Below are 23,345 nucleotides of genomic sequence, written 5' to 3'. Positions count from 1 at the left end.
GTGAGTTGCTTTTATAAAGAACTCAATTTTAATTGTCCACCTATCTTTTCTGTTAAGTCGTTAAGACTAGATAGATGAAAAATCAACATAAAATACAGTCTACGGTCACGTCATTCGTTTTGAAAAGTACCCGTACATTATTACACCTAACACTCAATTCATATCGAGACCATCAAGTCAAGCGCATGGTGCGTATCATTGCTGTTGCTGCATCTTGACTTGAGGCAACCCAAAAAGCTTCTTATAGAAATATTGTCGCATTACGTTGAACTTTCAATGAGATTTAAAATACCATATTTGATAAGAAATCCGACATTTTTGTGTATTCATGGCCGGAACGGAACACATCAAAGCAGTCGTGTAAATAATTCAATTCAATTGTGTTTTTCTTATGTAAAAATAACATATATATAAAAACAGCAAGAGATTTTATGAAAATTATGTAAAATAATTATCCAAATGTGTTCCCTTGTGCGCGTATGAATACGGATCTAGTCTATGTTACTCATTATAATCATTCATTGAAGAGATTACTTGAATCATTACACTGTATGTTAGAACCTATCCTAACCACTACCACTATCACTATAATGACACTGCTGTCATCACACCAAATAGATCAGCAAACAAACTCAACAATTGCATTATTGTTGTCAATTTAAGTCAAAACTTGCATTATTGTTGTCAATTTAATACAGAATACAATTCAAAGTTGAAAAACAAATCTTGATAATAAATACATAAAAAATTGTTATGTACAATAAAATCAAATAGCATAACAAAAACAATTCACAATGAGATTTCACAATTTTAAATAAAAATAGATATTTAATATTTTGTAATAACATAATTACATGCATAAGCAACTTAGCAAGTAGGTCAATATTATCAAATATACAAAAAAAAAATAAAAAAAAATTCATACATTAACAAAACCTGTACAAAGACAATGCAATCCACTATTCTTCCGCTTTGATAGTATTTTCACACCAGTGAAACCATATATAAAATGACCACAAAGGCACATTCTACGTTTTATATATGTAGTAGTTATATAGTAAATGAAATTTTAAACTTGATTTAATAAAATCAAAACAAGACATGTAACCATGCAAAGAAACCAAATTTTCAATGTTTTACCAATTCTTTTAGTTGAATTTAATTAAGTTTGCAAGAATGGTCCACATGTAAGCTATGTGAACACAAAATTAAAGCACAATTCATTCATCCAACCTTGTTCTATTTTTAAGCAACAGGATGTCACCCCACTGGTCCCAAATGCATCCCTCACAAGGTCATCCTGTACCTACCTACATACAACTTCAAGCGCAATATCTGCTTTCTTCTTGGAATTGTTGAGTGCAAACCTTTCATCTAATTTAAACCTTTCCCACTCAGATGCAAAGTGAAAATGGCTATGTGCAAACAGCATAAAACCAGAACAGCCTGCGAGTTACTTGCAGTCTGTTCAGGTTTTATGTTGTTTGCTGCTTATCAGTATCTTAGGGTTGGAAATGAAGCTTTTAAAACTGGAATCTAGTAAGAAAGGTCTTTAATTTAATTTTACTTTCTTAGGGACTACAAATGCTTAAAAATACGTATCAAAGTGGTAAGGGGTTAAGCAACATTGACATTTACGTTGACCATAGTGGCCCAAAGTTCATCTATATCTAAGGTCTACAAATCAGCTAGAGATCGGAATGAGTCTTCTAAATTTCAGCTTTATAGTTATGGGCCTTGGTTGGTCACCTCACATTTGGGTGAGTTTTATAGCTCAGACTTATGGGTTAATAGTCAAGCTAATAAAAATACTGAAATCCAATGTCAACAGTATTACTTCTTGGATTGTATTAAGTTGCACACAGAATCAGTTACAAACTGCTTCCAAAAGACAACTACTTAAATTACAAGAATTATGCATTTCAACTTATTTTCAAATATAAAAAATGGTAGATCTTTGATGTAATGATAACAAAATTCAAAATCTTTAACAATCACATCAATTTCAAAGAAGGAGCGACTTATGATGACAAACAACACATTCTTTTCTTATACATGTAATTAGGCAAGAACAAATTTGTTACATACGTAATATGACAATATGTGGAGCAAATGGACGGATAAATAACAATGAACACCAATTTATGCCTAACAATTAAAGACACGTGTGATAAACGATGTGTTCTATTCCCTTATATGCATCTCATTAATAAGTACCAATACTTTAATTTATTTCCTTAAAAAGGATACTTAAACTTCCTACATTCAGAGCAATGAACTAAGTGAAACAAACAAAGACATGGTAGCATACATACTGCAGCCCAAATAAATAACAAGAGGGTCAAAGGCCCTTGTGCACTCATCTGAAATCCAAATAAAATGTATCTTATGGCTCTGATATGTTATGTGATAATTGTGCAATAAATTCGTTCACTTGCCAAGCTTTCATAACATTTTTGTAACAAGCTTTATGATTGGGTAAGAATGTGATTGCTTGTATGTTTACAATGTGTCAATAAATTCACACAAGAAAAACTGCCCCACCCTCCTGCAGTAATGTTTTAACCAACTGGAACCATTTTCATGGTTGACAAAGATATCAATAGGACAACATAATCTCTTTTGATGAAGATTGGGCATAAAATCTGATTTCCAAAGGGACAAAAAGGTCTTTCGAGCTGAAATACTGACCTAGTTATTGACCTCACATTAATGAGTATAGAACTCTGTTGAGATATCATATAGATAAAATTATTTTTAATTGTTCTAACCACTTTCAAGGAGCACAAAGAAAGACCTTCTAAAAAAATTACTATGATGAGATTGAACTGTTTATATTTTTACTTAAGTTATAACATGACTTTGATATAGTCTCTCTGCCATTGCATGAATTTATTCTGTCTTCTGTTGTATTACTAGTTATTGTAATCATCTTCAGCAAAGAGAACCATCAACCTAGTTTTTGACCTCATGAGACTCATTTTCTAACTAGTCATGAATCATTCTGACAAATCTTCTGACTAAGTTTCATAAAGACAAAAAATGTATCCACTAGAGTATTGGCAAAGCAAATGTTGATGACCCACAACAAAAGGAAAACATCAGGTGATCCCAGAAGCTCACCATGAGCATGTTTCACTCAGGTGAGCATGATCACAGCTAAATATGCACATTGGTTTTAGATTGTTTAAATATGTTTTATGACTTAATTTTTAAATATTACCAAAAAGATCAAAACTAATATTTTAAACATTTAACAATTCTTTCTGATTTTCAAATACTACTATCCACATAACAGTAATAGTCTGTTAAATGCTTGAGCAAGTAGGATGCATAGTGATTTTTTTTTTTAATCTTTCCCTTATTTGTGGGAACTGGTTGTCTGTCATAAAAATGGAACTTCAGTAAACAAATCAGAATGCATAGGGAATATAAAACATCCAAAAACTATATTAAGCTTTTGAGATAACAAACTGTAAGAGTGAAAATGGAAAAAGACAGATTATAGTGAAAAGTTCAGTCATCTACATTAACACTTGGATTTTGTTTGGTACCGTATCACACATTCTTGCTTAGTTGTCCATCTTATGCCGACAAAAGGGGCAGTGTCCATTCTGTAGGTACTGTAGCTCAAAGTCATCAGTGTGGAATAGCTGAAACCGCATTGTAATAATCAATAATCTGTGAGACAATAATAAATTCAACAGTCAAATTCTAATTCAACACGAGCAGTCGGAGAGAAATGCCCCCCCCCCCCCAGGGCCTTGACACCCATCACTTAATCCTTTGACGAAATATCAAACGGAAACCAATTTAATAGTTGATGTCACAGTGACCTTGACCTTTGAACTAGTTACACAAATTTCAAAGAGGATCATCTACAGTCCAAGGTGCATGTGAATTATAAAACCAATCCGTCAATTCGTAGCTGAGTTATTGATTGCAAACTAACTGGTCCAATGACAGACAGACCGACATCCAGCAACACAATATACCCTCTCTTCTTCAAAAGAGGGCATAAAAAAACAGCTCAGCGTACCTTCTGACAGCTAGGGCACATTGTGATGCTAACGTCCGGGAGCAGAGATCTGAAATACTGGTGGCGGAGAGGCTTGGGCCACTTCCTTATGTAGACATCTGCACGGGACATAGTCTTCAACACTTTCCTATTCACTATCACAGGACGGAACTGAGTGTCTCCTTGCTGTAATGATCAACAGATACCGTTATTCCCAGAAATATGGTTTATAAGTCAGGGTTACGGTATAGGCAAGTACAGGATTTGTAGTATTTGCAACCAAACACATGATAAATTTTATTTTGTTTGACCTGATGGAATAATTGCTAAATTCCTTATATTATATGCTCCAACTGAGAATGTATGCTGGTACATAAAGTCAATCCACACATTTATGTTGTTTTTTTCATTGCAGGAAGAGAGGCTATCTATACTCAAAACTTACACAAGCTATCTTGTCCAAATATGAGTAAATTTCATCATTTAAATACATTATGTCAAAAGATAATTAATCAACAAATATAATACAAAATAAACAAAGATTAATGAACTCGTAAAAATGTTTTTCGTAAACATGATAACAGGTTTATTCCCTCACTAGTATAACATAGACTCTCCATTAAAACAGCAAAAAAATACTCTTTTCCACTTAGTTCAGTTTATCACTTAACATTCGAGTCAAGAGCAGACACCTCTAAGGGAGCAGCAAGAAGGACTATCAAGAGAAGAGCAAGGAGGGAGATAAGGGCTCTACATCAACTGTCACGCGGTTATTGGAAAAGGGGGATGGAGGGCTACTCACATCAAATGTCATGAGTTTGTTAGAGAAGGGATCCTCCTCTTCCTCCTCCTCTTCTTGCTCATCCCCCAGCCTGAGAGACTGCATATCTGACAGGTGAGTTAAAGACATTTAGACATATAGTTCCTGTGAAAGGAATGTATGGTTCCCATGCAGTTTGCTTGAAGAAATTCTGCTTTTGCAGCTGGTGTAGTGTTTTTATTTCCAGAGTTGTTCAATTAAGAATAAAGAATGACATTTATTCAGAATGATAAAAAGGGCAATGTAATAACAAACAAAGCAACCCATTTAAGTTATAAGTAACTAAACTTAAACAAGTGATTTTGATTTTGTCAATTCTTGAATTTTGGAAATGGCTTTATTAGCATTTGTATTGTATTAAGGAGAAGAGTAATTCATGAGAAGCATGTAGCTTTTGAAAATACCACTGTGTTTTGTTTGAAGACCAGTAGCCTGAAATTTGTCATCATAAAATGTTAAATGTTAAGAAATCTTACAAATTGTTAATAAAGGACTTATGGTCTGAGCTATATTGGAAAGTTCCCTAATGGCTACCTTAAATGACACTTTGTTAGACGCTGTTTTCAAGTTAAAAAGCATGAAACAAATGAGAACTGAGCTACACATTTGATCATTAACACCTCAAGCGATGATAACTGCCTTAATTTCCATGCCAAAAGGATACTGCCTGTGCGAGACTCCTGCCATTTCTTCTCCTCGTTTTTAGGTTTCGGCACAGAAAGGTCCAGTATCGTTATTGCCTCCTCATCTGATATGCCGTCCTCAATGACAAACTCCACCAAAGGCAGCACCTCTGTAGTGACATCAAACTCATTAAGTCAATGATATCAGATCATAAGGAAAAAAATTAAAATAAAAATCATATTATATGATGGGCAATATGGGGAAACTAAGGATGATAAAACAGAATCGTGAAACTCAAACTTCATCTGCTCAAGCTAACTGTAATGAAACGTCCTTTATAAATGGCAAGTTACTGATTGCCAAAACAAAACATCACAATACAAAACACATGACAAGCATAAAACATTAATTATGAAATCCTGACACAATACAATAACTAATTGAAGAAAAAGATTGCTATTAAAGATGCCCAATTATAATAGTTAACAATATATCACATATGATATCAATTGTAATATAGAACAAAGCAATAAATATTTGGAACACATGCCACTTTTTTATTTGCTATCAAAGCTTCATTCATAGAGTCGTGTTCTGAGAAAACTGGGCATAATGCACGTGCGTAAACTGTCGTCCCAGATTAGCCTGTGCAGTCCGCAGGGACAACACTTTCCACTTTTATGACATTTTTCGTTTAAATGAAGTTTCTTCTTAGCAAAAATCCAATTTAGGAGGAAAGTGTCGCTCCTGATAAGCCTGTGTGGACTGCACAGGCTAATCTGGGATGACACTTTACGCACATGCATTATGCCCAGTTTTCTCAGAACACCACTCAATATGTTGAATGCTTGGCCTTATGTTAGGGTGGATATTCACACATACCGAATGACACGAAGGAATGCACAAAAGGCTGACTGCAGTTCACACATTTACTGCCCCCTGGATTCAGAAGTGGGTTGGTAGTAGAGCATCTGTAGCACATCGGTAACAGCTCCTGTAAGAATGCTTTGCTTATGCTTTCATGCGCCATACCAAGTGGCAATCTTAACCTTTACCACTTAGATATGTATTTTTACGCAGTTGAAGTCCCTTAGAAACTTAAATTTCATTAAAGACCTTTCTTACTAGATTCAAGTTTTAAAGGCTTCATTTCCAACCCTAAGATTCTGATGAGCAGCAAACAGCATAAAACCTGAACAGACAGAGAGTTACTCGCAGGCTGTTCTGGTTTTATGCTGCTTGCACATTTTCACTTTGCCTCTGAGTGGGAAAGGGTTAAGAGACACATTTGGCTATACAATAAACTATAGTAATCTTTAATGCATTAGAGTTTTACAAGAAATGTAAAGTATCAGCAAAGAAGACAGTGTTATACAATATCTGAAGTGTAGTATGGAGTTTGCAAGACAAATGAGTGTGGATTATAATCTATATTAATGTTTTCTGTGTCTACAGTAATGCGGTATTTAAACATGAAACATTGGGAATAATTGTTCGTTCAGATCTTAAACCCATGGGTCCATCTACGCACAAAATGAACTTAAATTAATGAAACATGAATAATTATGATTTTAAAGTATTTGAGAATGTATAAAACCAAAAGATTCACAGGGATCTGACATCATTGTGCACTTCATGAAAAGTAATAGAATAAAAAGCAGTAGTTATGAACAGACTTATAACAAAAGAACCAGTTTAAGCTGGTCTAAACAATGACAAGCAAGGCACAATTACAAGCAAACACTTAGATAGTCTTTGTTTTCATAATGATTTATTGAGGTTGTGCAAAATTTAATGCGTTTTTTATTCTTGAAAAAATGCATGAACCAAATAAGGAAGTTTAAAAACGGCATCATTTTTCAATCTTACACTTTCTCCTGGGGTGAAAATAAGAACAACTTTCATCCATTGTCACTTGTTTCAGTAGCAGCAGGATTTAAGGAAGTTCAGTTCAACTGATTGCAATGCCATTACCAATTCAGCCAAGCAGTGCGCAAAAATCCATTTTAAATACTTCTGATGGAATTGAAGATAACGTTGTTTGGTTTACATTTTTCCTGAACTCTAGTGCAGTCATCCATAACTTCAACAATTATTGGCTAAACTCTATACAAGTAAGTACTTGTGCTAGTTTTACATTTTTATTTTATCATTATATATATATATATATAAATTAATATGGTTGACAAAACTGATTTTCTTTATTATATTCAAACAGATAGGATTAAAATACAACATGTCATATTAAAGGTAAATATCACAAGAGTTTTCCAGTAAAGTAATAAGCACATGATAGATAAGACCAAATAGTTTTTGACTGTTTCAGGATGGGTGCCAAATTTTATTTTTTGATGCTGATGGCACTCATGACCACAAAGATCACGCCAAGCATTCCAGCTGCAGAAGATGGCCATCAAAATGAAAAGGAAATGAATGCTGCACATAACAGAACCATAGAGCTTCCTGAGGATACTTCAAATTATGGCAGAGAGAATATCAGGACTGAAATATTTGACAACCGCACAGATATGGTGCAACATAACAATAGGAGTATTACAAGAAAATCAGAAATCTCTGCCCAACCAATGAATGATTCAGGCAAGTGCATTTTGAGTATCGAGAGGCCTATAATTGAAGCATTCCGTCATACTGTACAAAAGGACAAGAGCAATTTTATGTATTTAAATTTAACTGGTGCAGAAGGTGTCCAGCTAAAAAAGGGGAAGTACACAATTGCAGCAAATATTTGGGTGTGGACGTTTTGGGGTAAGGAGGGGGCTTTAGAATACCTCCATTGGCCAACAGAGTTTGGTATTTGGTCGATGGGTCTTCTTTATGAAAGTGTTACATACCGTCCTGTACCGATTGAGCTGTCTAGGGTGTCAGGAAACTGTTCAAATATACAAGTCGGAAACAACGAGGATGACAGGATTATTGCTGCTGCATTCACTAATTTGACATTAGAGATGATTAATTACAAGAAAGATGTGTATGGTCCATCGTTCTACTGCTACATGGAAAGAATAATCATTGGTCCGTACCAGTTTTGTAAACACCTAGTTTGTCCCTTAGAAGCGGTGACATTTTCTTGCTGCAATTTCTTTTATAACACAACCAAAAGGAGAAGAGTAATGGATTGCCCAAATTTAGTTTTTGACTATGACCCAATGTGGTGGATACTTCCCAGTATTATTTCTATTGTATTATTTGCGTATTCACCATTACTTTTTCTGTACATATTCCATAAATTATCAGAGAAGGAAATCATTAGAGTCCCAGTACCCTCCACTGTTATAAACATCCAAGACCACGGTCCATTGCAGCCACTGCTGCATGGAAACACAACAGACTTTATACTTTTACAGGGTAAGAACCATGTCACTTTTCTGAGTACAGTATTAAGCCCTTTGGCATCATGCAAGTCACCATTTGCCGGAACATGCTTGCAGAAACTTCAATCTTGCATCGTGCGTATCCTCATACCAGTGTTCACGTTCTCTATAATTGGACTTCAGATATTGCTGGACTACCATTTCTTGTCAAACTTTGTGAAGGATTGTGTAGCATCAGGTGTTCCACTTGGATTCCGTTAATTGCTAACTGGTTACCAGAAAAGTAAGATCAATTTTCTTCCAACACTTGGTGGTCCATTCATTGCTTCTGGCTGCTACTTTGTGGTAACCATAGCCTTGCTAGTTGTCCCTGACTCTCCAATACAATTACTCAACAAGGGTATACACTGGGCAAACCCATCATATGAAACTTCGCCACTGAGTCTTAAAGCTCGTACAATTGGTTTATTTGGTGCAGTGTCTTTAGAAAGCACACATCCGTATCATAATATTTATAGCTATCTTCTTGCTGAGTTTTACATGATCATGAACAAGAAGTTTTGGGCATATTGCATCAAGCTTCAAATCAAAAGGTGGGCATCAATAAATAAATGCAAACTATGTCTGTTGCTTCTTCCATTTTACTTTGCTATCAGCATTGTAGAGTTGTGTCTTACATTGCTGCTTCATGGTCTACCAATTGTTTCATTTGGATTTGTTGTCATAAAAGGTTACTGTAAAGCTTTGATCAGAGCTGGAAACCGTATTGGAGATGTTATATGTGCATATATTTTTTCCATGTTACTGGCAGCACTGGTGTTCTACTTTCTATTCATGTTCTGCACAATTTTCCTAGATGCAATCTTATTCTTCTGCAGAGTGGCAATTTTCAGCTTCACAGGGGTAATAATATTTCCCAAAACCGCATATGGCTACATGATCTTTGGGTTTACTATTTTTTATTATCTTTGGGACAGTCTTGAAAATTTCTCAATGAACTACAAAAAACTTCTAAAACATACAATGAAAGCAGTAGAATATTTTGGAGGACCAGATAATGACTGTCTGAAGAAAGTTATGTACATAATAAACGGACAAAAAGGTATTCGTGAATCTTTGTTTGAATTGGTCATAGAGACACACAGGCCAAGAAGAAAGCAAGTGTTTTCCACTTTGCTCCAAACAGGAGTTTTACTAGGCATATTGTTCTTTTTAATTTACCTCCTGATTAAAACCGACACATTTCGAGAGTTGCATGTCATAATGCATGTGGGAACCGCATTATTCATCTGTGCACTTCCAACGTTGTTCAGGCGAATTTGCAGCAAGAATGAAGAACGGTTGGAAAACAAGAGACAAGCCCAGAGAGTTATGGAAACGGTAAAGATATACATGGAATACTTTGAGGATGAGCCGTCCAGTATAGCAGAGGAGCAATTGGCATCTGACGCAGATGTCTAGATTGATAACAAACATTAATTGTATTTTATTTAATATTGACAACAATAGCTTGCAAAAATGAACTTGACACTTGTCACCTATATCAGCATCAATTATCACTCAATTTATTTCATTTCTTAATATTTTATAATCAGTTTAATATGTCACTCTGTCAAGATTCAACTTCATTTAAAAGTATTTATTTTAGCTAGATTGCATTTAAATCTTGAAGCTTCAAGAAATACTGAATTGTATACTGGAAAAAACAGTACTTTAGAAAGATTGTGAGAATATTCCCCATATGGGGATCAAACCATGAACCTTCAACTCAAAAGCCTGACAACATATACTTTACACCATTGGTACCTAACAATTTAATTTGAGTCATCAATAGATTTGTATTGATTTATGCACAGTCAAGGTCCTTTAAAATAATCCTAAATCAAGGGTAGTGTCTGGTAAATGTTACCAATAAAAATTACACGTGTTTCAATCAAATTCCGTTACAAATTATGTGATTCATACATATTTATGTATAAACAGCATTTAGTTTATTATCTGAAAACAATTATACATTATATTATAAAATATTAACACAAAATATTTATAATAAGGCATACAAAAAAGTGCATGAATTGTTTATTAAGATATTTGTTATATTTTTATCCATTTATTCAAAATAAACTTCTCTTTGTGGTCAAAGAAATAGAGCATTTGCATATCAAGTGTTGATTGCAAACAATTGTTATATATTTTAAAAAGGAACAAAAGTCATTTACTGCATGGAAAAATACACTTGGCATGTTGTTTTGTTTCTAATGAGTAAATTGTTGTTCAATATCTCTAGAATACATTTACTGTCACAGGGCATAACAGGTGGTCAATTGAGAACATGAAACGAAGCAGAACAATTCAAAAAGGAATTAAATGCAACCCACATGGAACAATATTTTTCTATTGTTAATTGTTCGCATTCAAAGAAACAATGAACATCATGATACTTATGTACCAGCACACCACTCAATATTCATGTCCTGATAAATTGTGTTATAAGTTGTACTTTCGTATAAATAAATAATATCTTCTGCATGACTTTTTAAAATATTGTTAAATAAATGCAGGAAAGCTTCATTTAAAACTGTTGTGCAAGATTTAATAAAACATTCTTTAAAATAGTGTTTTGTTTATAATTGTGTCTCATTTTTTTCCTGAATAAAAACAATTTCCACAAGAAAACACCAGAAATTCAACAATTAACTCAGATAAAAATGGAAGAAATTATTTACTGTTCATTGTTAACAAGGTTACCTGGGTATTGGCACTTCTTGAGGATATTTTACTCTGTAATAAGTATTTGCAGACACAAATTGCATGCAGATAATTTTAAAACGCACATAAGGGGAAAATCACATATATTCATTTCATTAACTTTATTCCCTATTTATGCTCTGTTTCTTATTTTTGTCTTGGAAAATAAACTGACATCATGTAGATAAAGGAACAATCCAAATTTAGATAACAATTATGAGGGAATACAATCTGAAAAAAGGAATATGACTTAATATTTAAAGAGTTTTCTAAGGTCACTTATATTGACCTAATAAGCACTTCTGTAATTAACTTAAGTTAAGTAAAGATTAAAGTGGACAACTCCCAGATTTCTTCCTTTATAATCAGAAGGAAACTACACCTTCCCTTCAAACTCAAACAAAAAAGGCAATACATTGAAACCCCAAAACCATCTGGATAACATGGTGGCATACTTCTGCCAACAAATTATCTACTAAGCTATGTTGACAACTTAACAAGTGATTATATGGCAAGAAGAGACACAATGATGCAACCTTATCACACAATTTCATCTGGAACATAAGTTGTTTTGCTTTTAATTTAGGGGAAACAACCAAACTATCACAATAAAAATATGATAATAAAATTCACAAACCTCTCCATCCAGGAAGGGCTTGGATCTTATCATGATACTGCCCAGGTCAACTGCCTCCTGGAAACGGGTCGGGACTCGTGTCGTCTGCAACTTGTCATATGCATACCTTGCCAGCTTGAACGCTCCAAGGTTTTTGCTCTGCTTAGCAAGTGCATATAATGTCCCACTTTTGTTTGAATTAAAGATTTTTCTGGTTCAAAAATGGTAGTTGTTATGTATGTTTTACAATGACAGATTATATGAATTATTTTTACATAGGCAGTAATGCTTTGGCTAAAAAGGATTATAGGTAGTGTCATTTAAAACAAACTAGTATTCACCAAAATGTTTCTATGTGTAAACAATCCATGTTTGTTTAATACTGGTTCAATTAAAGACTATTATGCCTGAACATGACATAAATTGATATTGTACAATTGCTTTGACTTGGTCATATAATTAATATCATAAAGCTAATATAAACAAGCTAATTTGTTGAATTGTAATCCCCTGTCAAACGACTTTTGTTCATGGATGGTTAACAAATCCCTTGATGTACGGTACAATCCTAAAAAGAAATAATTAATTGTAGGGTTATTGTTTTTTATGCATTTCAATTCTTATCATAGATATCCATACACCAATAAAATGTAATGATGATATCTAGTATTGTATCTGAGACATAGCCCTGAAAAGTTACATCAAACAAAAACAACAAAGGGCAATAACTATTGTTTAAGCAATAGTAGGGTACATTTCTTGTGCAAGGCCATTCTCCTCACTGATATCCATACACCAATGAAGTTTAATGTTGACATCATTTGCATATATCTTTATGAAATAACAAGTTTAAAAAGATGCAAGATAATTTTTTAATTAGAAATAATACACAAAAATTATTTGACAGAAAATATATCCAACAAGGGACAAAATTGTCACAAAAACCAGGTTTTCAATGTGAAAAAAAAAGTCAGATAAAGGGAGACAACTAAAACTGAACTGATTTAATCAGTTCAGTTTTAGTTGTCTCCCTTTATCTGATAATTGTTTATAAATAACCCCATTTGTATCAAAATAAATATATTTTTAGTCGTGGTGACCTCGACCTTAGAATTATTGACGTAATTCTTTCGTTCCACACACCGTCCCATGATGGTGAACAAATGTGCCAAATGATTTTAAAATCTCACAATGAATGACATAGATATGGCCCGAACAAGCTCATTTATGGCCATTTTTGACCTTTGAACTCAAATTGTAACCTTGACCTTGGAGATATCGACATAATTCTTTCGCGTGACATACCATCTAATGATGGAGAACAAATGTGCCAAATTATTTTTAAATCTCACCATGAACCACAAAGTTATGGCATGGACAAGCTTGTTCCGCCCGCCGACATTCGCCAATCTAATAACCAGTTTTTTCCTTCGGAAAACCTGGTTGAAAACGTCATGTCACATATAATTAAACTAGAGCTAGTCCCAAACATGACTACCATTCCTGCTCAGCTTTGTCAGCTTTATAAATCAGGAATGTGTGGGTTATTGGTAATGAGCAAAGAGTATAATCCATTTAGACCTCAAGGTAATAAAAACAATAGTAGTTTAAATTTAATGGCATGAGGAATGTAGAGGAAATAGGATGTACACTGATAGACATTTTGGGAAACTGGAATATTTCTCCTCTCAAACTTCATATAAGGTGTGTACCAATCTTGCTAGGAAAGGATACGCCTTTGATATGCCCAGCGGGATATGTGAGTTCATTTGGTGCAGGAGATACCTGGAGATGTTGAACAGCGCCTCAGGGAGGTGGGAGGTGAACGGCTCATCCTGCAGGAAAAAACAACAGGCACAAAATAATACTAGTAGAGATTTTAGGTATGAATGTGTAGAAGAGGAACTTTTCAGTTTTGCTCTGGGAAATAAGGGCTTGATTCATGAGCGCCAGGTTAGCCAGTACAGAACATCAATCAATGAAGAAAGCGTTAAAAACATTCTAAAAGTTCTCAGTAACTAAACAAAACAAGAGATGTGTTTGTCAGAAACACAATGCCCCCTAATGCAACACTTTTTTTGTTGTTGACCTTTGACCTTGAAGGATGACCTTGACCTTTCACCACTCAAAATGTGCAGCTCCATGAGATACACATGCATGCCAAATATCAAGTTGCTATCTTCAATATTGCAAAAGTTATTCATTATTGCAAAACTTTAACCAAAGTTAAAGTTTTAGGTTAAAGTTTTGGGACAGAATGACAGACAGACAGACAGAATAACAGACAGACAGGCCAAAAACAATATACCCCGATCATTCGATCCGGGGGCATAAAAATCAGTTCTGTTCATAGCAAGAAACACAAATATTACACATAAGGGTGACAAACTTTACCATAGTGCAACACTGTACCAGTCTGATAGAATAGAAATTTTACAGCCTAGAGAATGAAAGAATGATTCATCAGTATAGCTTACAGTATATCTCTGTATGGAGTGATAGGCATAGTACATGTCTGCTTTCTTCTGGAAATCATAGAACTTTGGCAGCATTTCTTCCATCTTGTCAGGCTCCTCTGTGAACATTGATGTGTTTCAATTAAGCCCCCTGCAGGGAGAATATTGTTTAATGCATGTGTGTAAAGTGTCGTCCCAAATAAGCCTGTGCAGTCTGCACAGGCTTATCAGGGACAACACTTTACCTCTAAACTGGATTTTTCCTTTAGAAGAAACGTCCTTTAAACCAAAAATATCATAAAAGCAGAAAGTGTCGTTCCTGATTAGTCTGTGGGCACAACACAGGCTAATCTGGGATGACCGTAAGAGCAAATGCATTAAGCCCAGTTTTCCCAGAATGTGAGTCAATTGGTCAACAGATAAAGGTCAGAATCTAGACCTTGCTCATAAATCACTTTGATTTAGAACTGCACTCTTTTCTGTACATTTCACTTATATAAAAATAAGAAAGCAAAAACGAGATTTATTATTTTAAACAATTTATTGCTAAAACAGACCCTCCGATTAAACTTGCTAAGTATGGAATGAAGATGGCTACCTCTAGCAATATCCAGGCACTGAATGGACAGTTTCCAGAAGTAGTATCCGGCATCGTTGAAGCGACTTTCAATCACAGCATTGTGGGTCAACTGCTCTAGAACCTTGACTGCCTCAGCCTGCAGGCCAGCCTTATGGAAGGCTACAAAAAAGCTTATTTTGGAAATTCCCCATATCACCTGTGAACCTGGCATTGAATTCTATTGTTGTATTTTTCACTTCGTGTTAACCCTAAATATATCAATATTTTTTTTAAATAAATCAATGTTTAAAGTTTAAGCTGAACAATTGAATTGGCAGGATGCAATTTCTAATTAATAGGGCATTTTTCAGTAGCATGTTAAATGTTTTACAATAATTCCTATCAGATGAAAGGGCTGGGTTTTTTAATTACATGCTAAATGGATAAAGAAGTGCCCTATTTAAAGCAAGTGTATGTGTTAAGCATTTAAATTTGTACAGTGACATTCCTGGCTCTGAAAGCCATTTGGGAACAATTTATTGGAACATAAATTGTTGACCCCCAGTTTGCTAAATAACTAGCAAGTACCTGTTAAGTAACACAGCAAAGTATCATTTCAGGTGCACGCATTTGGACAAAAGTAAAAACATTAATTTTAAAATGGTTGCATAAAAAGTATAGCATATGTAATTATGTAACTTTAAGGTAAACCAAACTCTAACTTTAAATGGATTGCATCAAAACACTAAGGCTTATAAGACACTCTAAAATGTATTTCTTGAATAGAACCATTCTTTAAATCTAGCTAGAAAGCTAGAGTATGCATCAAACTAATAAATAAAAAGACAACAAATCAATTACACAACATTTAACTTACAACTTGTTTCTTGTAAATTGTTATGCTACTACAATGAGCCTCATTCTGACAAAAATGGGCATAAGCATGTGCGTTAAGTGTCATCAAAGAATAGCCTGTGCAGTCTGCACGGGCTAATCATGGAAGAAACTGTCAGCCTAGAATGATCTTCATTTGGAAGAGAATTCCTTCAAACAACAAATTCCGTATGTGCATAAATTGTCTTCAATGATTAGCCTGTGCAGACTGCACAAGCTTAACTGAGATGACACTTTAAGCACATGCATTCAGACCAGTTGTCACATAACAAGGCTCAATTAATATTGAGACTTCCTTTAAATGAAAAATGCCATAAAAGCGGAAAGTGTCTTCCCTGATTAGCCTGAGCAAACTGCACAGGCTAATCTGGGACAACGCTTAATTCACATGCATTAAGCCAAGTTTTCCCAGTAAATGTGCGTACCCTGTTGAGCCTCCTCAAATCTGTCGTTTTCTGCCAGCCACTGGGCGTATGGTACATACACCTCTTCCTTGTACTCTGAGTGCTTCTCCACCAGCGTGAATGCCTGCAAGAAGCGTCAATAGTTGGTTACGTGTTTTGTTTTTTTCACAAAAATGCAAGTTATCGTTTTCTTACATGTTAAGTACTTTCTTAAGCAAATTATGTGTCTAGACAAGAAGTGAAAGAGGGAATTTCCTGGCAGTTTTCAACATTTACGTAATTTAAATAAAATACTACAAGTTGAAATGCAACATATCAGGAGCTTTATGCTCTAACAAAAGTTCACCTTCCAGTTTGAACAATAAAATGAACACTTATTAAATGTGCTGCCTTTCAATAAAATTTGGGCATTCAACCCTTTACCACTTAGATACGTATTTTGACGCATTTGATGTCCCTTAGAAAGTTTCATTTAATTAAAAACCTTTCTTACTAAATTCAAGTTTTTAAGGCTTCATTTCCAACCTTTAGATACCGATGAACAGCAAACAGCATAAAGCCTGAACAGACTGCGAGTTACTCGCAGGCTGTTCTGGTTTTATGCTTTTTGCACATAGCCATTTTTACTTTGCTTCTGAGTGGGAAAGAATTAATAAAGAAAGACATACAATTCTATCACAAGAATGATGGATTAAGATATGACATCATAGTGCAATTGAAGTGAACTATTGATGTTAACATCAACGAACCTCAGATTTCAATTAAATGACTAAGATGGTATAAACAGAGATATACTTTTAAACGTCAACTTTTCATTTATTACATTTGTAAACATAAGATAAATGTCAAGGTGGGACCCTTATCGGCAAGCGAATGGGCCAGAGTACTTACATCCTCCCAGTGCTTGGCGTCCACATGCAGCAGGATGAGTGCCTTGTGGTCGCCCATCTTGCTGTAGACCTCTGCAGCGTACCCATACTGCTCCAGCTTGGCCAGATGGTGGGCGCAGCGGGACAGGGACTCACGGTCTGCCTTGTCCAGTTTCCTCGCTAGATCTATCAACCTGTACACATAGGCATTGATTGGTTACTTATTTATAATCATGTCTGCTAGATCTATCAACCTACCGATAATGGTAATGTTTGGTTAGTGATTTACAAAAATCAACCTGATAACATTTGGTATCTTGATAGTCGATGATTTTTACTTTGCCATTAACCTGCTTACATTTCATCCATCTTCAAGAGGATTAATAAATTCAAACAGTTTTTAGAACAATGATTTGATCTCAGATGAGAAAAAAACAGCTGAACTTAACGATCCAAACATCGTACATCTCAGCCCATCCATGGTCACCAATGATTTCTATAGCCTTCACGTATTCCCCAGCGCTGATGTACATCTCCGCTGCAGCCTTGGGCTCATTGCTACTCTTGGCCCAATCTGCCTGTTTGGTGATCAACATCTTCTTGTCCATTGGGTCACCAGAGCCTATGAATTCCTGGAAATGCATGGAATGTTATCCCATCTTACCATGACAGAGAGAAAATTTCCCAAATTTCCCCACTGGGATAATCTATCTTGCACCCTGTTAAAAAAAAATTCACTAAAGTTAGGTATGTAAGGAAATTTGATAAATTCCTTCTGGATTGTTTTTGTCTATACTTATTACCTAGTGTAACCAGTTTTTGAAATACCTTGTTCACATGCAATTGACCTATTGATATATTTATAAGCAAATCTTCTCAGCTCAGTCTTCGACAAATAACATTTACAGAAAACAAATGTATTCATAAAACATCTTTGTCAAAACATTCTTACATAACTATATGACAGCAAGAAAATATCACAGTGCAAAGCCAGCAGATTTGAATATGATTAATTGAGCAAGCCTATTTCATTATTTATCATTGAAGAGCTAACCGACTTGTGCTTTTTCATTGGTGAAATTACATAATTTTTGAAATTTCTAAATCAGGTTTCCACAATACCGAACTTATCAATTTTACTATAGTCTAGCAAACAATAGAAATTCTCTAATTTCTGAAACCAGTATTAATACCTTAAACTCCAGAGCAATTTCCATCACTAAATTACTTACCTTTGCATAGTCGAACATGCGTAGGTCTGTGTACATGTTCATAGCCTTGTGTTCCTGACCAGACTTCTTATAGAGCTTGGCGGCTTCATGGAACTTTCCTTGATACCCAAACACGTCGCCCAGGAACACCATGTTATCATTCTCACCGCGCTTTCTCCGCTCCTGTGATGAATTTGCTCATTAGATACAGTCATGTTTTTATTAGCTTGTGATATTAATATTTGTTGTGTCAACTGAAAAACAATGTAGCATAGGCTGTTGAACACCCGTTGGAATGGTTGCTTATTTATATTTGAATGCTAAACATATAATTAAGGAAAAAATAAATGTAATCCTTTTGTTTTTGAAAATTTGAACTCTTTTGGGACTTGTAGTTAAATCTCTTCTCTACAGAACAAATGAACTGCTACCCCTTTGGAACATATATCTGATGATGCAAACAGTCATATAAAGTACTTTTCATGACTCAGAAAAAACAACATTTAAAATTTAAATTTAGTCTGTAGATCCTTAAAATGCAAGACATAAGAAGAACAGTGCACATATTCACTATTAGCTTGACATCTTGGGGCTAGTAATTGTAATTTAGGCTTGCATAAAAACATTTATTTATAAAGTCAGGATAGTGCAAACTTACCTTTTAATATATAATTTTAATGATACTGTCCGGTGGATAGTCACAATTAATATAACCTCAAAGAATAAGAAAACCTCAACAACTTTCAACAACCCCACAAAGTTTTGTGGCAGGCTCGTACCTCAATATTGTGAATGAGCTCAAGGTACCGCAGGTCCCTTATCCTGATGAAGGCCTTCTTGGCCGTGTCGAAGTCCAGACCCTCCAGAGCCTCGTGGGCAAGGGCCTCCCAGTCCCCATCTGTGACCCCTAGACAGGCCACTTTGTAGGCATCCCTATAGGGAGGCAAACATCTCAATAGTTAAATGTAACATTAAAACATAGAACAGATAAATATCACATTCATCCCAGTTTACATCTGTTATCCTTAGACATGCACACTTGTTTGCATCCCCATGGAGTAAATCTTGGAACAGTTCAAGTTGTAATAAAACTGCTTTTAAGCTATATTTTACAGATATTCTTTCTTTATTCACTTCTGTAACCCCTAGACATACCTCATTGTAAACATCCCTAGGTAATGAAAGATCAAACAGTCTACGCAACATTTTCGCTCATACCATTCTATAGATTTTCAGATTAATTCCATTCCAAACGACTGTCTTTGACCCCTTGACAGGCCCTTTGAATGATTCGTGGATAATGAAAGATCTCGATTACCACCAGATACAGTGGAAAGAGATAGACATTTTCAGTAAATGTCACTTCATATTAATATTAACTCCAATGTTTGGTTAGTAGTTTATTTTTCATGTTCTATTCCAACACAGTCACAGTCACTGTATGCGATCTCTAGAGAATCCCCTTACATGAAACTCTCAGAAGTGTTGTCAAAATGTCAGAAAAAACTGGACCAAAATACCCAGGGCTAAATTTCACATGCTGATAAATATGTTTGTAAAAATCTAGTAACAATACATGCAGGGCCCTCACACTACTTTGGGGGAAGGGGTCTGCAGCCCTTAGGAGTGGGAATTTTCGCGGCGTTTCCCTTTTTGGGGGATTTTTTTACTTACTCCCTCATTATTTCATTTGTACATGTTTGCACGATATTCATTGCATTTTTCATAATTTAGTATGTTTGAAAAGATTAAATTGAAATAGAATTGAGATATAATAATCATGAGACACATCTTTTTATTAAAAAAAAAATTTTTTTTTTTTTTTTTTTAGGGGGAATTTTTCCCCCCCAAAAGGGGAAAAAAGTATACTTTTCAGGTGGGGGATTGCAGCCAAAATTCGGCGGCAGATTTGATAGATTGAGGGCCCTGACATGTTGAGTTATGCGTGACAAATCTATGACAGACAGCAGACAATTTCAAACTTTCATGCCTCACTCTCTCTCAAGTATGAAAATTAAAATCTAATCAGGGGAGAGTTTGGAATCAACAATAACTTACTTAAACAGTTTTTTCTCCAAATACTGGTACATAGGCGCTGACTGTGGGACATCTACTGAAGACATCGAGTAGATGTGCAAACAGAATATCTTTGAACCACTGAAGCCCACAACAAAGCCCTGAAATTTGAAGAAATTTGTTCAGTGCTTAGGAAAATAATTAGTTAATCACAGACAATTAATAACAGATCTTTGACCCTGTAATTATTGATACCCTGTTAGAGGCCGCATTGAATGGTCATCTACCTTGAGATTTATGGAATATCCACATGCATATTCACAACTTTGACAGTGGCTATTTATATTGCAATTCAACAAGCAATAACATCATTAAAGCCACATAAACTTCCAAATGAATTGCACAGGCCACTTCATTTTCAAGTTAGAAAATTGCATTGAAAAGCTAAGCACCAGGAAAAACGAAATATTTCAAAGGTAAAAAGTCACTAAATGCAATTATTTAATCTGATTTAAATATCATAATATTTAAGTGCCCAAATGTAGCAAGTCTACAGAGTTATTAGTATAAGTACTTATCAAACAAAAGGGTGACAACTCACCTGTAATTTCTGGTGATGAACAGGGAAGTTGCTGGCCTTGATATTGAGGAGGCCATTGCCAGAAAAGCACAGCATGTCTTCATAGTGGGTGTTCCAGGCCACACTGTTTGCATTAGGCTCCTGGACATGAAATACAACATACAATGTCAGGGAAGCTTTGTGTACATGTCATACTGACCTGTTTGAACAGTGGTAATATTTGTTATAATAAAAGTAGACATACAGTTAACAAGAGCTGTCAGAAGACAGCGCGCTCGACTTTTCGAGTGCTTGACAGTTATAACGTAAGCCATAATGGGGATATTGTTCATATTCAATAATGTCAAGGTAATATAGTCATATTCTAACTGGAAGAGGGCCATAATTGAAACATATTGATCGCTTAAGTTTTAAAGAAGTGTTACATTATAGACGAATCTATTGAACATTTGTAAAGACATAAAACTAACTAATAAGATTATTTTTTAAGTTTGATAGCAATAGCTTGGGTGGGATGGTTGGACGGTCTTTCAAAAATAAAATAATAAAATTAAATATTTGTGTTTTTTTAACCATGTTTCAAATAACAAAAAAATTCTTTGTGTGTGTGTGTGGGGGGGGAGGGTTGGAGAGGGGGAATAATGTGGGTGTGTGGTCATTAATTAGATTATATTTCAAATATAAGAAAACACAATTATTATTTGGGGGGGGGGGGGGGGGGGGGGAATTGGGGGGGGGGGCATGGGGATGGTTTGGGTGGTGGAGTCCATTGTGGTAAGTCAGGTAAGTGTTGTTTTGTCAAAGTATGAATCAAATCTGATCCTATATAAAGACGTTAAAGCAACATTTATTTATTTGACCTCGAGATTCAAGGTCATTCAAAGTACAAGGTAAAATTCAACTTGCCAGGTACAGTACCCTCATGATAGTAAGAAAATATTTCAAGTTTGAAAGCAATAGCATTAATAAAGTGCATCTAAACAAAAAGTTAACAAAATATTCAAATTTACTGAGTCAAAAAGGGCCATAATTTCGTCAAAATGCCAACCAGAGTTATGCAACTTGTCCTGTACAGTCCCCTTATGATAGTTAGCGAGTGTTCCAAGTCTGAAAGCAATAGCTATGATACTTTAGGAGTAAAATGGACCAAAACACAAAACTTAACAAAATTTTCAATTTTCTAAGTATAAAAGGGGCCATAATTCTGTCAAAATGCCAGTCAGAGTTACATTACTTTGCCTCCACAGTCCCCTTATGATAGTTAGTAAGTGTTGCAAGCATGAAAGCAATAGGTTTGATAGGTTTGATACTTCAGGAATAAAGTGGACCTAAACACAAATCTTAACCAAGTGTTCAATTTTCTATGTATAAAAAGGGGCATAACTCTAAAAACAAGAGGGCCATGATGGCCCTGAATCGCTCACCTGACTAACCTTGCTACATCAACTTAAATTCTATCAGACTCATATAAAATCCCAAGCCAGATTTCATTAAGTAATACATTCTGACAAAATTTCATTAAGACGTGATGAAAACTGTGACCTCTTTAATCTACACAAGGTTTTACTACAATTGGCCCGGTGACCTAATTTTTGACGCCAGAAGACCCATATACGATCCAAAATCAGATATTATTAAGATAAACATTCTGACCAAATTTCATAAAGATTGGATGAAAACTGTGACCTCTATTGTCTACACAAGGTTTTTCTATTATTTGACCTTGTGACCTAGTTTTTGACCCCAGATGACCCAAATACAATCCCAATAAACATTCTGAACAAATTTCATAAAGATTGGATGAAAACTGTGACCTCTACTGTCTACACAAACAAATTGTTGACGGACGCGCACACACACGCACACATGCATGCACAACGGACGCCGGACATCACACGGTCACATAAGCTCAGCATGTCACTTCCTGACAGGTGAGCTAATAATGCTGACAAAGTTATGCACCTTGACTTACACAATTGTCTTGTTGCCATAAAGAAGTATACCAAGTTTGAGTTAATTATCTTTGATAGGGTCAAAGTTATTTGACTTTATAAAAAACTTTAACCAACGCCAATGTTGGGGGCGAGTAGTATAACTCTAATTTTTCTTCAAAAAGTCGAGCTAAAAATGAATCTAAAATAAAGGCCATTATAATAGGTTCAACATACTTTTCATGTTTATATTTTAAAATAAAAGCA

At 35.0% G+C, this 23,345-nt stretch overlaps 2 protein-coding genes across 9 annotated transcripts in view; one reads left to right on the top strand and one right to left on the bottom strand.

Annotated features, from left to right (window-relative positions):
- Positions 1-675: 675 nt before the first annotated feature.
- Positions 676-23,345, bottom strand: part of LOC127879664 (intraflagellar transport protein 122 homolog) — a 46,109-nt gene continuing 23,439 nt past the window's right edge. For 4 of the 7 annotated variants that reach the window (XM_052426638.1, XM_052426666.1, XM_052426657.1 and 1 more), the window contains 17 exons: positions 21,169-21,288; positions 20,610-20,728; positions 19,331-19,484; positions 18,573-18,734; positions 17,806-17,972; positions 17,363-17,534; positions 16,493-16,595; positions 15,213-15,353; positions 14,636-14,733; positions 13,893-13,993; positions 12,180-12,345; positions 11,543-11,575; positions 6,345-6,456; positions 5,503-5,631; positions 4,821-4,906; positions 4,040-4,204; positions 676-3,653 (listed from right to left, as the gene is read on the bottom strand). In XM_052426638.1, the coding sequence (XP_052282598.1) occupies positions 3,573-3,653; positions 4,040-4,204; positions 4,821-4,906; positions 5,503-5,631; positions 6,345-6,456; positions 11,543-11,575; positions 12,180-12,345; positions 13,893-13,993; positions 14,636-14,733; positions 15,213-15,353; positions 16,493-16,595; positions 17,363-17,534; positions 17,806-17,972; positions 18,573-18,734; positions 19,331-19,484; positions 20,610-20,728; positions 21,169-21,288 (2,109 nt within the window). In that variant the 3' untranslated portion in view covers positions 676-3,572. The remainder of the gene's footprint in view (positions 3,654-4,039; positions 4,205-4,820; positions 4,907-5,502; positions 5,632-6,344; positions 6,457-11,542; positions 11,576-12,179; positions 12,346-13,892; positions 13,994-14,635; positions 14,734-15,212; positions 15,354-16,492; positions 16,596-17,362; positions 17,535-17,805; positions 17,973-18,572; positions 18,735-19,330; positions 19,485-20,609; positions 20,729-21,168; positions 21,289-23,345) is intronic. The other 3 variants (XM_052426647.1, XM_052426673.1, XM_052426684.1) reach the window with 1 other exon arrangement.
- Positions 7,333-9,194, top strand: LOC127879938 (uncharacterized). Of its 2 annotated transcripts, none has more exons than XM_052427065.1 (2): positions 7,333-7,576; positions 7,773-9,194. In XM_052427065.1, exon 2 carries the CDS (start codon positions 7,790-7,792, stop codon positions 9,053-9,055), a length of 1,266 nt encoding a protein of 421 aa, XP_052283025.1. In that variant the 5' UTR covers positions 7,333-7,576; positions 7,773-7,789; the 3' UTR covers positions 9,056-9,194. The 2 variants fall into 2 exon arrangements, with proteins under 2 accessions (XP_052283025.1, XP_052283015.1); XM_052427055.1 differs by having other exon boundaries at positions 7,340-7,576; positions 7,789-9,194.

The sequence above is a fragment of the Dreissena polymorpha genome, chromosome 1, assembly GCF_020536995.1.
Source record: "Dreissena polymorpha isolate Duluth1 chromosome 1, UMN_Dpol_1.0, whole genome shotgun sequence".
In the NCBI taxonomy this organism is placed as follows: Eukaryota; Metazoa; Mollusca; class Bivalvia; order Myida; family Dreissenidae; genus Dreissena; species Dreissena polymorpha.
Note: the sequence above shows the minus strand (reverse complement) of the source record. Positions and strands in the feature narration are given on the sequence as shown.

What these genes read in the sequence shown, in the direction of transcription:
- LOC127879938 (XM_052427065.1), top strand. Translation starts at nt 7,790, where the DNA reads ATGGGTGCCAAATTTTATTTTTTGATGCTGATGGCACTCATGACCACA.